Raw genomic sequence first — 15726 nt, 5'->3', positions numbered from 1 at the left:
TTTTATAGATTGTCTTTATCAAGTGAAGGAACTGTCTCTCTCTTCCTAGTTTATTGAGATTTTATCATGACAGCTAGAAGTACATATTTTAAAACAAAACATAGTTGTGGAAGATAAGAGAAAGTTCCAAGCATGCTGGCTTGATAGTCCAGCCCCAAGTTGGGAAAAATAATTATCCCTTTCTTTTTCCTTGTATTTATGGAATAAAAAATTAAGAGAAAAGTATTTTCAAGGAAACTGCATTATTCCTTCAAAACAGGTTTCTAGTCTTTAAGTATTACCTACTTCTCTAAAAAAATCACCACATCATGGCATACCTTTTTCAAGTTGCCCATGCTGTAGGTGTATTAAAGACAGAGCTGGTCTGAGGCAACATACAGTCTGCCCATCTGTCACCAATCCTTTTCTACTCTGCACACTCCTGGGGAAGGGCTAGGTCTTGTTCCTGTCTATTCCACTGGAAGAACAGTTCCCTACCACGTGGAGCATTTGCAATTAAAAGGAGACTGAGATATGGAGGCAGGAGACCACACCAGATGGCTGAGTCTCCCCACTCCCACCCCTGCCCCACATATACTCAGAAGAGGCTAGGCATCTAGGATCTCTATTGAGCATCTTGAATATGGCTTGCCATAATATCATATACAGTCAATAAATATTTGTTAAATAAGGATGGCTCTTCAATATATTTTGTGCAACCATGAAGATCACCACAACTAATGTGAGACAAAATGTTTCTGCTTGAACTCTAGTCTTTAGGCCCAGTGGGATTTATGAAAAGTGCCATCTCTTTAGCTGAGGATGAAGAATGGAAGAGAATACGGTCATTGCTGTCTCCAACCTTCACCAGTGGAAAACTCAAGGAGGTATGAAAATAAGATGAGTTCTAATTAGAAATGTAAAGAATGAATCTGGGGACAGGTAGAAAGTAAGATCACAGTCCGTTTCCAAGGGGTGGTCCACTGAGTTCAAGCTTTCTAAAAATGGTCTTTTATCTTTATGTACAGAAAAGACATCACAAAATTCATTACAAAAATGTCACTTACTGCTCCATGCTGGAGAAAGCCATGTCCTTTGGGACTTGAGTCTGCACATTTAACTACAGGTAGTGATCTGTTTTGTGCTTAGATGTTCCCCATCATTGCCCAGTATGGAGATGTATTGGTGAGAAACTTGAGGCGGGAAGCAGAGAAAGGCAAGCCTGTCACCTTGAAAGAGTAAGTAGGAGCACAGCCATGGGGTTCTGAGCTGTCATGAGCCCTTCCAGTTGCCTGCCATGGAGTCGATAGTCGCACTGTTGGGTTACTCCAGTGACCAGATAAAAGCAGGGCGCTGCTGCAACTCCAAAGAGCCACCTAAGAGGGAGTGGCTCCCATGAGGAGGCAAGTCAGCAAGGGAAAAGGGCCTTCTCTCATGTACACAGGAGCCAGGATTTACTTATCTGTTAACTTGTCACCATAAATATTCTGGGAGATTAAATACATACTTTAGAAATTAAAAAAACATGATCGTATCAAGGTTTTGAGTGTAGTGGATATGGAACTGTGGGTACGCAAGCATTTGGTACTTGTTGCCTTGCATTGGGTAGGATGGGAAAGTTACAATGGGGAACTTGGAACAATTTCAATCCCTTCATGGTTTTTCTGAGAATATCAGCAAACTATGAACTATTAAACCTTCCCACTACTTCCTTTTCCTCCAATCTCAAAAAAGAAAGGGTGCTAGAAATGCTATGTTTACAGCAAGCCTATTATTTGCTGTCTACACTGGTATGTGCTTCAATTATGCAGGAACGACAGGTGTAATCTGAGCCTGTCCTGTTCAGACTTGGGACATGTGGTCACTCAGCTATAGGATTCTCCAAATCAATGTTGGAGAGATCTATTTGTTTTAACCAGAACATTCTTGATTGTCACATCTTACAAAAATGACTGCGCTCTCAGGGCAACTTCAGGTCAGAGGAGCTGGGGATAGTGGGGTTTTCCAGAGCACTAGCAGGCAGTGAAGAGAATAAAGGATGATATTTCTAGGAACTCAGAACAGGGTGTTACTGTTTTGTAAAGTGCTGAAGAGGAATTGGCTCTGGGCATAGAGTCTGTAGTCAGACAACGCCACCTTTCTTGAATCCACTAGGAAGAGTTAATTATTCTACTCTTGTTCTGCTGAAGCACAGAGCTTACACATCTTATATCATCCACACTCAACACATGCTACTGTAGTTGTCTGATAATGGGTCTGTGTCTTCCTATGACTGGGCTCCTTGACCTCAGAGGTGAGTCTAACTCAGCTTGGTGTCTCCATCACCCCCAGCGTAGGGCCAGCTGTATCACTGGTACTGGATAACCACCTTCTGAGGGAGTAGATGGGAGATGATTCAGCAGATAGTTCTGAAAATCTGTGGCTCTTTATCTGTCTTGACTGGACATGTGGGTTAACTGCTGCATGTATAGTAGAAGGATGGTAAGAGGTGCTCATTTTAATTTTCCATATCTTTCTCCACTCAGCATCTTTGGGGCCTACAGCATGGATGTGATCACTGGCACATCATTTGGAGTGAACATCGACTCTCTCAACAATCCACAAGACCCCTTTGTGGAAAGCACTAAGAAGTTCCTAAAATTTAGTTTCTTAGATCCATTATTTCTCTCAATAAGTATGTGGACTATTATTTCTTTCTCTCTTTTTAAAAATAACTGCTTTCTTGACATATAATTCACATATCATATAATTCATCCACTTAAAATGTACAATTCCATTGTTTATAAGATAATCAAAAATATGTATGACCATTACTATTGTAAACCAAAATGTTTTTGTCGATCAAGAGCCCTCATACACTTTAGCTATCAACTCCCCAACACAAACCCCATTGCCCTAAGCACCTAATAATCAACTTTCTGCCTCTATAGATTTGCCTATTCTGGACACTTCATAGAAATAATATCATTGATTTTTCTCTGTTGTTTTTTATTCTCTGTTTCATGAGTTTATTTTAGTCTTTGTTATTTTCTTTCTTTTGCTGGCTTTAGGTTTCATTTGCTCTTCTTTTAGCGTTTTGTGGTGTAAATGGTTATTATCAATTTGAGATATTTTCTTCTTTTAAATTTAGACATTACAGCTATAAATTTCCCTCTGAGCACTGGTTTGGCTAAATCCTATGTTTTGGTATATCATGTCTTCTTTTTGTTCATCTCAAAACAATTTCTTGTTGCCCTTTTGATTTCTGCTTTGACTCACTGGTCACTTAAAACTGTATTGTTTAACTTCCACAAATGTATGAGTTTCCCAAATTTCTTTCCCTTATTGATTTCTAGTTTTATTCCATGGAAGTTGATGTATATATGCTGTGTTATTTCTATCTTGACTATCATTTCCTGAACAGCATGATTAAGTTAAGCAGCAGATTATGGTCTACATTAATCCAAAAACTCTAGTCCAATAGATAAAGGCTAAGAGGTCAGGGAATTTAATTCTATTCCTTTGGTCACTCCAAAGACGCAGCAGCTGCCATTGATCTCACTGCTTAGTGGTGTTTCCTATGTATAGACCTGCCTTTGCTCAGTTGCCGGCCTGAAAGAAGGGCAAACATGATAAAAGGAATGGGTTCCAGTTGAGAATCATGATGTTCTTATTCTTATTACTGGTAGAAAAAATTATAATTGCTCCAGGTAAAGTTTGCATTTTCACTATGATTTCCTTTTGTTTGTTTTGTTTTTCCCACAGTACTCTTTCCATTCCTTACCCCAGTTTTTGAAGCATTAAACGTCTCCCTGTTTCCAAAAGATACCATAAATTTTTTAAATAAATCTGTAAACAGAATGAAGAAAAGTCGCCTCAACGACAAACAAAAGGTAAAATCTGATGGTGGTTAAATGACAATGTTTAGTTTTTGATAAATTTAGATTTTATACACATGATAGAGCATGTATCTGTATTTTTAAAAATAAAGACGGAGAACTTATGTTTAGAACAAGAGAAGTCATTTGGTAGAAATAAAGGAGATTGGGGAAGGAGATGAGAATGAGTCACAGAGATAGCATTTAAAACTTGATATCAGGCACAACAATTAGTATGTCATGATATAAACAGTACTGAGATAAAATTTTACCACTTCTCTTCCCTTCAATAAATTGTCAAAGGATAAAGTTTCCTGTTTGAAAATATATTTTACTGGTATTGTGCCTTCCTCATATCACAGATTGGTAAAGAATCATTTTAAGTCCAAGACCCTTATTTTACATATTCTGCAATGAAAGGTCCTGAGGCTACCTGCCGACTGCTGACATGTAGTGTGTGGTAAATGTGAGTGCTTCACAGCCTGGAGTGAACAGAGGTCTTCTCTGAGAATTGAGGTTGCAAGGCTGGCTAACTCAGCTTTGCCTTCATGAGCCCTAGAGGCCAGCCGAAGGATGTCTGCAGGTCAGGGAGACAGGACCAGGTAACCCAGCTGTCACTGAAGATTATATAGAGTTTGAGAATGTTGGAGTATTTGAAAATGCTCCCCCAAAAAAGCTGCTGATGAGTTCTGGAAATGTCAGGAGATTAATCTATATGGACACTGCTGAAGAAAAAGGTAGAAGAATAAAAGATCCAGTACTTCTTCCTGGGTAAGCAGTTATGACCAGAGATAGAACTGGCAACTCTTTGGCCAGAAAGCTGTATCCAAAGGACAGAGATGATGAGGAACAGGGAGGGCAAAGGCCAAAAAGCAATTGGACATGATAGCTAGATTTGTTTCAGGAAAACATCCTGCTTTCCAAGGATTTAGATGAATGTTTTTGTTCACTGGTGACTCAGGCAACACCCGTCAGACTTCTGGTCTTCAAGAAGCCATAGGGAGGTTGAGGGAGGGAAGTCAAGAACAGAGGTTGAGGACGGCACTTTTGATTTACTTCTGACTTCATGAGTCACTTTCTGCCAAAGAAATCTCTCCTTTTGCTTCTAGCACCGACTGGATTTCCTTCAGCTGATGATTGACTCCCAGAATTCGAAAGAAACTGAGTCCCACAAAGGTAACCAAGGAGTGCTTCTGAGGGCTACTGGCAGGGACACTAAGAGGGAGGGCCTTGTTCTGAAAATGAGCAGGAAGTATTCCAGGAAGATGAGAATTTTTGCTACATAGCAGAACACCACACATTTAGATGTTATAAATGGTAGCTGGAGGCACTTTCCAGAAGCCCACAGGTATAGCCATGTTCCAGGCTGAAAGGGCAACCCTAAGCAAACCTAGAATGCTTGGAGGACAGTCAGTGGTTTGTGGATCACCCACATGAGATCAAATGCCAGTTCTCAGCCTCCTCCAGATCCACCAAGTGAGAACCTCTACTTGGAAATTTACATCAAACATACCGATCAGGAGGCGCACTATCCCAGTAAGGGTGATTTTAACTGGCAGTACTTGATGAAAGTGTGTTCACAAGGTTAATCTACTACAAAGTTTTATTTTTCCCTTTGAAATGGATAAGTAACTAACGGGGGATACCTCTGATACCATGTAAATCTACTTCAATCTTCAATCTTTTATCTATTAGTTTTATGACCCATGGATGGTTTTGACCAAAACCATTATTACTAAGACAGTGGCAAAATGATAACCATGGTCAATTTCAAGCTACCAAGATTTGGCAGCCATCTCACAAAATTTTTGAATATTTAACAATTGGTTCTAGAGAGCAGGACTCAGCAGACTCCAGTATACCACTTTAAACATGTCCATGTCTACATCTACTTCCGTTTGTCTATCTATCTGTCAATCATCTATCTGTCTATAATTTATCAACTAATCATCTATCTATCTCAATAAAACTTGCTGTGATAAAGAAAATAGTCTATCATTTCACTGTTTCATATAGAAATCACTAGACACATATGGTTATTGAGTACTGGACATGTGGCCAATGCCACTGAAGAACAATTTTTAAGAGCATTTAATTTTAATTGAATAAAATTTCAATTTAAATAGCCACATGTGGATAGTGGCTACCAGATTGGACAGCAGAGCTCCTAACTTTAAAATTACAGTTCAATTTCAACTCAGTATAATGGGGTTCAATGTAACTGAATAAAATAATTGGATGGTTGAATCTACCCACAGCAGCGTACAGAAATATTCACTGATAAATCAGAACTCTATAGACCTTTCTCACACCATTTTATATTGTGTTTGGTTGTGAGTTACATGATTGCTGCAGGCACCATATTTATTTCTGTGCTCCAGGTCTCTAAAGGTCCTAATCCAGTCCTGACCAAACAGACTAGTGATGGACCATCGTGAGCTTCTCTCAGGAGAAAAATCAAGAGGGAGGCCAACCTGTAATCATAAGAACTTCTGCTATTTTAATGCCATTCATCAGACTACAGTCAATCACCACGCTTCTGGCTTTTTGTCTATCTCTGCTGTCTTGTACATCCTGAGATAGTCCATTCTGAGAACTGTACCCTAGATCCTGTATTGCCTGATGCCTGTCAAAGATGTAATCCATGCTGCTTAAGTGAGGTTGTGCACACAAATCACCATATCTCCTGCAAGTTTGGATCTTGATTCAGTAGTTCGATGGTGGGGTTTGAGATTCTGCATTTCTAATAAGCTCCCAGATGCAGCTGGTGCTGCTGGTCCATGAAACACACTTTGAGTAGCAAGAGGTGATCTGTAGCTCAGTATTGGTCCTTTAAGTTCCCTCATACATATATAGAGAAAAGGTCCTAAATATTGCAAATTCTCTCAAAGTTTGTCAAGCTATATTGGAATTCTCTCAAAGTTTGTCAAGCTCCATTGTAGAAAATCAAATTTTTCTTGGGGAAAAGCCTACCCCATATTTACTTACAGATAAAGTACTTTTAGGATCATTCAAGGCACACACCCATAACACTGAGTATGTAAGACAGAAATGCTCTCTTTGGAAATTACAGCAGTGCTGGTGCTGGGATGCCATGATGAGGAGTGTACGGCCCACAATCATGTAGACCTTGGGAAAACCTGGATTAAAATGATTTTGCGTCATCCTGGCCCCGTGTAAGATACATATCAGAATGAAAACCACTCCCAGTGTGACTCTGAATTGCTTTTCCATTTTTTCTTCTTGGGATTGGAGAGCTTCACTTAGATTTCATTTAAGCTGTGATGTTGTACGTTGACCTGATTTACCTAAAATGTCTTTCCTCTCCTTTCAGCTCTGTCTGATCTGGAGCTCGCGGCCCAGTCAATAATCTTCATTTTTGCTGGCTATGAAACCACCAGCAGTGTTCTTTCCTTCACTTTATATGAACTGGCCACTCACCCTGATGTCCAGCAGAAACTGCAAAAGGAGATTGATGCAGTTTTGCCCAATAAGGTGAGGGGATGACCCCTGGAGATGAAGGGAACAGGTGAAGCCTTAGCAAAAATGCCTCCTCACCACTCCCCAGGAGAATTTTTATAAAAAGCATAATCACTGATTCTTTCACTGACAAAATGTAGGAAGCCTCTGAGGAGAAAAACAAAGGGAGAAACATAGAGAATGGTTGTTACTGGCAGAAGCATAAGATCTTTGTACAATATTGCTGGCCCTGGTTCATCTGCTTTCTGTTACCACAATAATGCTAAGTTGAAAAAAAAAAAAAAAAAAAAAGAGTGTGGCGCCAAGATGGCCGAATAGGAACAGCTCCAGTCTACAGCTCCCAGCGTGAGCAACACAGAAGACGAATGATTTCTGCATTTCCGACTGAGGTACTGGGTGCATCTCAATGGGGACTGTTGGAGAGTGGATGCAGGACAGTGGGTGCAGTGCACCGAGCCTGAGCTGAAGCAGGGCAAGGCATCACCTCACCTGGGAAGCGCAAGGGGTCAGGGAATTCCCTTTCCTAGGGGTGACAGACAGCATTTGGAAAATCGGGTCACTCCCACCCTAATACTGCGCTTTTCTGATAGTCTTAGCAAACGGCACACCAGGAGATTATATCCCGCGCCTGGCTCGGAGGGTCCTACGCCCATGGAGCCTCGCTCATTGCTAGCACAGTAGTCTGAGATCAAACTGCAAGGTGGCAGTGAGGCTGGGGGAGGGGCGCCCGCCATTGCTAAGGCTTGAGTAGGTAAACAAAGTGGCCAGGAAGCTCAAACTGGGTGGAGCCCACCGCAGCTTAAGGAGGTCTGCCTGCCTCTGTAGACTCCACCTCTGGGGGCAGAGCATAGCTAAACAAAAGGCAGCAGAAACCTCTGCAGACTTAAATGTCCCTGTCTGACAGCTTTGAAGAGAGCAGTGGTTCTCCCAGCACACAGCTTGAGATCTGAGAACGGACAGACTGCCTCCTCAAGTGGGTCCCTGACCCCCAAGTAGCCTAACTGGGAGGCATCCCCCAGTAGGGGCAGACTGACACCTCACATGGCCGGCTACTCCTCTGAGACAAAACTTCCAGAGGAACGATCAGGCAGCAACATTTGCTGTTCACCAATATCCGCTGTTCTGCAGCCTCCGCTCCTGATACCCAGGCAAACAGGGTCTGGAGTGGACCTCCGACAAACTGCAACAGACCTGCAGCTGAGGGTCCTGACTGTTAGAAGGAAAACTAACAAAACAGAAAGGACATCCACACCAAAACGCCATCTGTACATCACCATCATCAAAGACCAAAGGTAGATAAAACCACAAAGATGGGGAAAAAACAGAGCAGAAAAACTGAAAAATCTAAAAATCAGAGCGCCTCTCCTCCTCCAAAGCAACGCAGCTCCTCACCAGCAACAGAACAAAGCTGGATGGAGAATGACTTTGACAAGTTGAGAGAAGAAGGCTTCAGACGATCAAACTACTCCGAGCTAAAGGAGGAAGTTCGAACCCATGGCAAAGAAGTTAAAAACCTTGAAAAAAGATTAGATGAATGGCTAACTAGAATAACCAATGCAGAGAAGTCCTTAAAGGACCTGATGGAGCTGAAGACCATGGCACGAGAACTACGTGATGAATGCACAAGCCTCAGTAGCCAATTCAATCAACTGGAAGAAACGGTATCAGTGATGGAAGATCAAATGAATGAAATGAAGTGAGAAGACAAGTTTACAGGAAAAAGAATAAAAAGAAAGGAACAAAGCCTCCAACAAATATGGGACTATGTGAAAAGACCAAATCTACATCTGATTGGTGTACCTGACAGTGACGGGGAGAATGGAACCAAGTTGGAAAACACTCTGCAGGATATTATCCAGGAGAACTTCCCCAATCTAGCAAGGAAGGCCAACATTCAAATTCAGGAAATACAGAGAACACCACAAAGATACTCGTCGAGAAGAGCAACTCCAAGACACATAATTGTCAGATTCACCAAAGTTGAAATGAAGGAAAAAATGTTAAGGGCAGCCAGAGAGAAAGGTCGGGTTACCCACAAACACAAACCCATCAGACTAACAGCGGATCTCTCGGCAGAAACTCTACAAGCCAGAAGAGAGTGGGGGCCAATATTCAACATTCTTAAAGAAAAGAATTTTCAATCCAGAATTTCATATCCAGCCAAACTAAGCTTCATAAGTGAAGGAGAAATAAAATACTTTACAGACAAGCAAATGCTGAGAGATTTTGTCACCACCAGGCCTGCCCTAAAAGAGCTCCTGAAGGAAGCACTAAACATGGAAAGGAACAACTGGTACCAGCCATGGCAAAAACATGCCAAATTGTAAAGACCATCAAGGCTAGGGAGAAACTGCATCAACTAACGAGCAAAATAACCAGCTAACATCATAATGACAGGATCAAATCCACACACAACAATATTAACCTTAAATGTAAATGGGCTAAATGCTCCAATTAAAAGACACAGACTGGCAAATTGGATAAACAGTCAACACCCATCGGTGTGCTGTATTCAGGAAACCCATCTCATGTGCAAAGACACACATAGGCTCAAAATAAAGGGATGGAGGAAGATCTACCAAGCAAACGGAAAACAAAAAAAGGCAGGGGTTGCAATCCTAGTCTCTGATAAAACAAACTTTAAACCAACAAAGATCAAAAGAGACAAAGAAGGCCATTACATAATGGTAAAGGGATCAATTCAACAAGAAGAGCTAACTATCCTAAATATATATGCACCCAATACAGGAGCACCCAGATTCATAAAGCAAGTCTTTAGAGACTTACAAAGAGAGTTAGACTCCCACACAATAATAATGGGAGACTTTAATACCCCATTGTCAACATTAGACAGATCAACGGGACAGAAAGTTAACAAGGACACCCAGGAATTGAACTCAGCTCTGCACCAAGCGGACCTAATAGACATCTACAGAACTCTCCACCCCAAATCAACAGAATATACATTCTTTTCAGCACCACACCACACCTATTCCAAAATTGACCACATAGTTGGAAGTAAAGCACTCCTCAGCAAATGTAAAAGAACGGAAATTATAACGAACTGTCTCTCAGACCACAGTGCAATCAAACTAGAACTCAGGGTTAAGAAATTCACTCAAAACCGCTCAACGACACAGAAACTGAACAACCTGCTCCTGAATGACTACTGGGTACATAACGAAATGAAGGCAGAAATAAAGATGTTCTTTGAAACCAATGAGAACAAAGACACAACATACCAGAATCTCTGGGACACATTCAAAGCAGTGTGTAGAGGGAAATTTATAGCACTAAATGCCCACAAGAGAAAGCAGGAAAGATCCAAAATTGACACCCTAACATCACAATTAAAAGAACTAGAGAAGCAGGAGCAAACACATTCAAAAACTAGTGAAGGCAAGAAATAACTAAGATCAGAGCAGAACTGAAGGAAATAGAGACACAAAAAAACCCTTCAAAAAAACCAATGAATCCAGGAGCTGGTTTTTTGAAAAGATCAACAAAATTGATAGACCGCTAGCAAGACTAATAAAGAAGAAAAGAGAGAAGAATCAAACAGATGCAATAAAAAATGATAAAGGGGATATTACCACCCATCCCACAGAAATACAAACTTCCATCAGAGAATACTATAAACACCTCTACGCAAATAAACTAGAAAATCTAGAAGAAATGGATAAATTCCTCGACACATACACTCTCCCAAGACTAAACCAGGAAGAAGTTGAATCTCTGAATAGACCAATAACAGACTCTGAAATTGAGGCAACAATTAATAGCTTACCAACCAAAAAAAGTCCAGGACCAGATGGATTCACAGCCGCATTCTACCAGAGGTACAAGGAGGAACTGGTACCATTCTTTCTGAAACTATTCCAATCAACAGAAAAAGAGGGAATCCTCCCTAACTCATTTTATGAGGCCAGCATCATCCTGATACCAAAGCCGGGCAGAGACACAACAAAAAAAAGAGAATTTTAGACCCATATCAACGATGAACATCGATGCAAAAATCCTCAATAAAATACTGGCAAACCGAATCCAGCAGCACATCAAAAAGCTTATCCACCATAATCAAGTGGGCTTCATCCCTGGGATGCAAGGCTGGTTCAACATACACAAATCAATAAACGTAATCCAGCATATAAACAGAACCAACAACAAAAACCACATGATCATCTCAATAGGTGCAGAAAAGGCCTTTAACAAAATTCAACAACCCTTCATGCTAAAAACTCTCAATAAATTAGGTATTGATGGGACATATCTCAAAATCATAAGAGCTATTTATGACAAACCCACAGCCAATATCATACTGAATGGACAAAAACTGGAAGCATTCCCTTTGAAAACTGGCATAAGACAGGGATGCCCTCTCTCACCACTCCTATTCAACACAGTGTTGGAAGTTCTGGCCAGGGCAATTAGGCAGGAGAAGGAAATAAAGGGTATTCAATTAGGAAAAGAGGAAGTCAAATTGTCCCTGTTTGCAGATGACATGATCGTATATCTAGAAATCCCCATCGTCTCAGCCCAAAATCTCCTTAAGCTGATAAGCAACTTCAGTGAAGTCTCAGGATACAAAATCAATGTGTAAAAATCACAAGCATTCTTATACACCAATAACAGACAAACAGAGAGCCAAATCATGAGTGAATTCCCATTCACAATTGCTTCAAAGAGAATAAAATACCTAGGAATCCAACTTACAAGGGACGTGAATGACCTCTTCAAGGAGAATTACAAACCACTGCTCAATGAAATAAAACAGAATACAAACAAATGGAAGAACATTCCATGCTCATGGGTAGGAAGAATTCAGTATCGTGAAAATGGCCATACTGCCCAAGGTAATTTATAGATTCAGTGCCATCGCCATCAAGCTACCAATGACTTTCTTCACAGAATTGGAAAAAGCTACTTTAAAGTTCATATGGAACCAAAAAAGAGCTCACATTGCCAAGTCAATCCTAAGCCAAAAGAACAAAGCTGGAGGCATCACGCTACCTGACTTCAAACTATGCTAAAAGGCTACAGTAACCAAAACAGCATGGTACTGGTACCAAAACAGAGATATTGATCAATGGAACAGAACAGAGCCCTCAGAAAGAATGGCACGTATCTACAACCATCTGATCTTTGACAAACCTGACAAAAACAAGCATTGGGGAAAGGATTCCCTATTTAATAAATGGTGCTGGGAAAACTAGCTAGCCATATGTAGAAAGCTGAAACTGGATCCCTTCCTTACACCTTATACAAAAATTAATTCAAGATGGATTAAAGACTTAAACATTAGACCTAAAACCATAAAAACCCTAGAAGAAAACCTAGGCATTACCATTCAGGACATAGGCATGGGCAAGGACTTCATGTCTAAAACACCAAAAGCAATGGCAACAAAAGCCAAAATTGACAAATGGGATCTAATGAAACTAAAGAGCTTCTGCACAGCAAAAGAAACCACCATCAGAGTGAGCAGGCAACCTACAGAATGGGAGGAAATTTTTGCAACCTACTCATCTGACAAAGGGCTAATATCCAGAATCTACAATGAACTCAAATTTACAAGAAAAAAACAAACAATCCCATCACAAAGTGGGTGAAGGATATGAACAGACACTTCTCAAAAGAAGACATTTATGCAGGCAAAAGACACATGAAAAAATGCTCACCATCACTGGCCATCAGAGAAATGCAAATCAAAACCACAATGAGATACCATCTCACACCAGTTAGAATGGCGATCATTAAAAAGTCAGGAAACAACAGGTGCTAGAGAGGATGTGGAGAAACAGGAACACTTTTACACTGTTGGTGGGACTGTAAACTAGTTCAACCATTTTGGAAGTCAGTGTGGCGATTCCTCAGAGATCTAGAACTAGAAATACCATTTGACCCAGCCATCCCATTACTGGGTATATACCCAAAGGATTATAAATTATGCTGCTATAAAGACACATGCACACGTATGTTTATTGCAGCACTATTCACAATAGCAAAGACTTGGAAGCAACCCAAATGTCCAACAATGATAGACTGGATTAAGAAAATGTGGCACATATACACCATGGAATACTATGCAGCCATGAAAAATGATGAGTTCATGTCCTCTGTAGGGACATGGATGAAATTGGAAATCATCATTCTCAGCAAACTATGGCAAGGACAAAAAACCAAACACTGCATGTTCTCACTCATAGATGGGAATTGAACAAAGAGAACACATGGACACAGGAAGGGGAACATCACACTTTGGGGACTGTTGTGGGGTGGGGGGAAGGGGGAGGGATAGCATTAGGAGATATACCTAATGCTAAATGGCAAGTTAATTGGGTGCAGCACACCAGCATGGCACATGTATACATATGTAACTAACCTGCACATTGTGCACATGTACCCTAAAACTTAAAGTATAATAATAATAATAATAATCATAAAAAAAGAAAATGTGGCACATATACACCATGGAATACCATGCAGTCATAAAAAATGATGAGTTCATGTCCTTTGTAGGGACATGGATGAAGCTGGAAACCATCATTCTCAGCAAACTATCACAAGGACAAAAAACCAAACACTGTATGTTCTCACTCGTAGGTGGGAATTGAACAATGAGAACACATGGACACAGGAAGCGGAACATCACACACTGGGGCCTGTTGTGGGGTGGGAGGAGCGGGGAGGGATAGCATTAGGAGATATACCTAATGTTAAATGACGAGTTAATGGGTGCAGCACACCAACACGGCACATGTATATATATGTAAGAAACCTGCACGTTGTGCACATGTACCCTAAAACTTAAAGTATAAAAAAGAAAATCCAAAAACCTCAGTGGCATCTAATGAGAAGTATTTATTGCTCACAAGACTGGATAGTGAGCTCTGCTGATACTGACTGGACTCACTCTGGTCTGGCTATGGTCTGAGGGAGCCTGGCCCTGGGGGCGCGATGCAGGCTGACTCAGCTCTCCCCACACCTGTCTCATGTTCCAGTCAGGTAGCCACTGGCAAAGAAGCCAAGCTAGGAATCAGGGTATCTGACTCCTGAGCTAAACTCTAACCCTCTACAATATTGCCTCCCAAATACAACACCAAGTGCTAGGTACGTATCATCCACAGTTTTCAGACCTCTGCCCAAACTGGGATTCTTTTTGGTGTGAAGAGACCTGGCCTGTGGGGCTGACCCTGGTGTAGCTGTGAGGCAGACACAAAGGGACGTTTACATCCAGCCCTGAAGATTACAGTCCAGTCCTGAAGCAACAACTAGGAGACTGTTCCAAAAGGAGGGGATGGGGCTGAGTGTGGGGTTCTATTCTCTTCATAACTTTAACTAGAACTCAAATTGTGTACCTTGGTAGCATCCAATCATAAATTTATTTTGTCGTATTTGTGATAGGAAGGAACAAGTTTATCCTCAAATTTATTTATTTATTTATTTATTTATTTATTTATTTATTTATCTGAGACAGGGTCTGACTCTACGACCCAAGCTGGAGGGCAGTGGTGCAATCTCAGCTCACTGCAAACTCTGCCTCCCAGGCTCAAGCCATCCTCCCGCCTCTGCCTCCTGAGTAGCTGGAACTAAGGCACATGCCACCACACCCAGCTAGTTTTTGTATTTTTTGTAGAGACGGGTTTTCACCATGTTGCCCAAGCTGGCCTCAAACTCCTCAAAAGAGTTACCAAGCAAGACTCTGCAACCAATAATCCTTGTGTGAAGAGGATATTTGCTCTTTTCCCTGTTTTTCTTTCTTGGTACAGATTTGTGACCTCTTTTTGAAAGGTGATAGTGACTTTGGTGTATTTTATTTGGTGGTAATGGTCATAGCCCATTAATCACATTTCTTCCCATGAGAAAGAAAAATCACTACATGGTCATGCTAAGGATTTCAGTCCCTGGGGTGAGGATGATCCTGAATATCTCCTACATTCATAGCTCCTCCACACATCTCAGTAGGTCACTGAGCACATCAATGGACATGACAGTTATTAAAATACTTCACAAATACTATGATCATTTACCAGTATGAGTTATTCTCTGGAGCTTCTAATACTTCAATAGTACTGCATGGACTCAGTTGAGAGTTAATTCAAAATCTCAAATTATCCAAATCTGTTTCTTTCCAGGCACCACCTACCTATGATGCCGTGGTACAGATGGAGTACCTTGACATGGTGGTGAATGAAACACTCAGATTATTCCCAGTTGCTATTAGACTTGAGAGGACCTGCAAGAAAGATGTTGAAATCAATGGGGTATTCATTCCCAAAGGGGCAATGGTGGTGATTCCAACCTATGCACTTCACCATGACCCAAAGTACTGGACAGAGCCTGAGGAGTTCCGCCCTGAAAGGTACAAGGCTCCAGGGAAATGGAGCTCACCCTGAACGAGGCTGGTTCA

The 15726-nt window shown here is 41.1% G+C and overlaps 2 protein-coding genes across 3 annotated transcripts in view; one reads left to right on the top strand and one right to left on the bottom strand.

Annotated features, from left to right (window-relative positions):
• ZSCAN25 (zinc finger and SCAN domain containing 25) overlaps positions 1-15726 on the bottom strand; it is a 54821-nt gene that overhangs the window by 3137 nt on the left and 35958 nt on the right. The window lies entirely within an intron of this gene.
• The window catches only part of LOC129041703 (cytochrome P450 3A5), a 37900-nt gene that overhangs the window by 17867 nt on the left and 4307 nt on the right, over positions 1-15726 (top strand). The window contains exons 5-11 of the mRNA XM_054497206.2: positions 753-866; positions 1129-1217; positions 2505-2653; positions 3724-3851; positions 4946-5012; positions 7171-7331; positions 15452-15678. Of these exons, the coding sequence (XP_054353181.1) occupies positions 753-866; positions 1129-1217; positions 2505-2653; positions 3724-3851; positions 4946-5012; positions 7171-7331; positions 15452-15678 (935 nt within the window). The remainder of the gene's footprint in view (positions 1-752; positions 867-1128; positions 1218-2504; positions 2654-3723; positions 3852-4945; positions 5013-7170; positions 7332-15451; positions 15679-15726) is intronic.

The sequence above is a fragment of the Pongo pygmaeus genome, chromosome 6 (genome assembly GCF_028885625.2).
Source record: "Pongo pygmaeus isolate AG05252 chromosome 6, NHGRI_mPonPyg2-v2.0_pri, whole genome shotgun sequence".
In the NCBI taxonomy this organism is placed as follows: domain Eukaryota; kingdom Metazoa; phylum Chordata; class Mammalia; order Primates; family Hominidae; genus Pongo; species Pongo pygmaeus.
The sequence above is the reverse complement of the archived record's forward strand: the minus strand, read 5'-3'. Positions and strand labels throughout refer to the sequence as shown.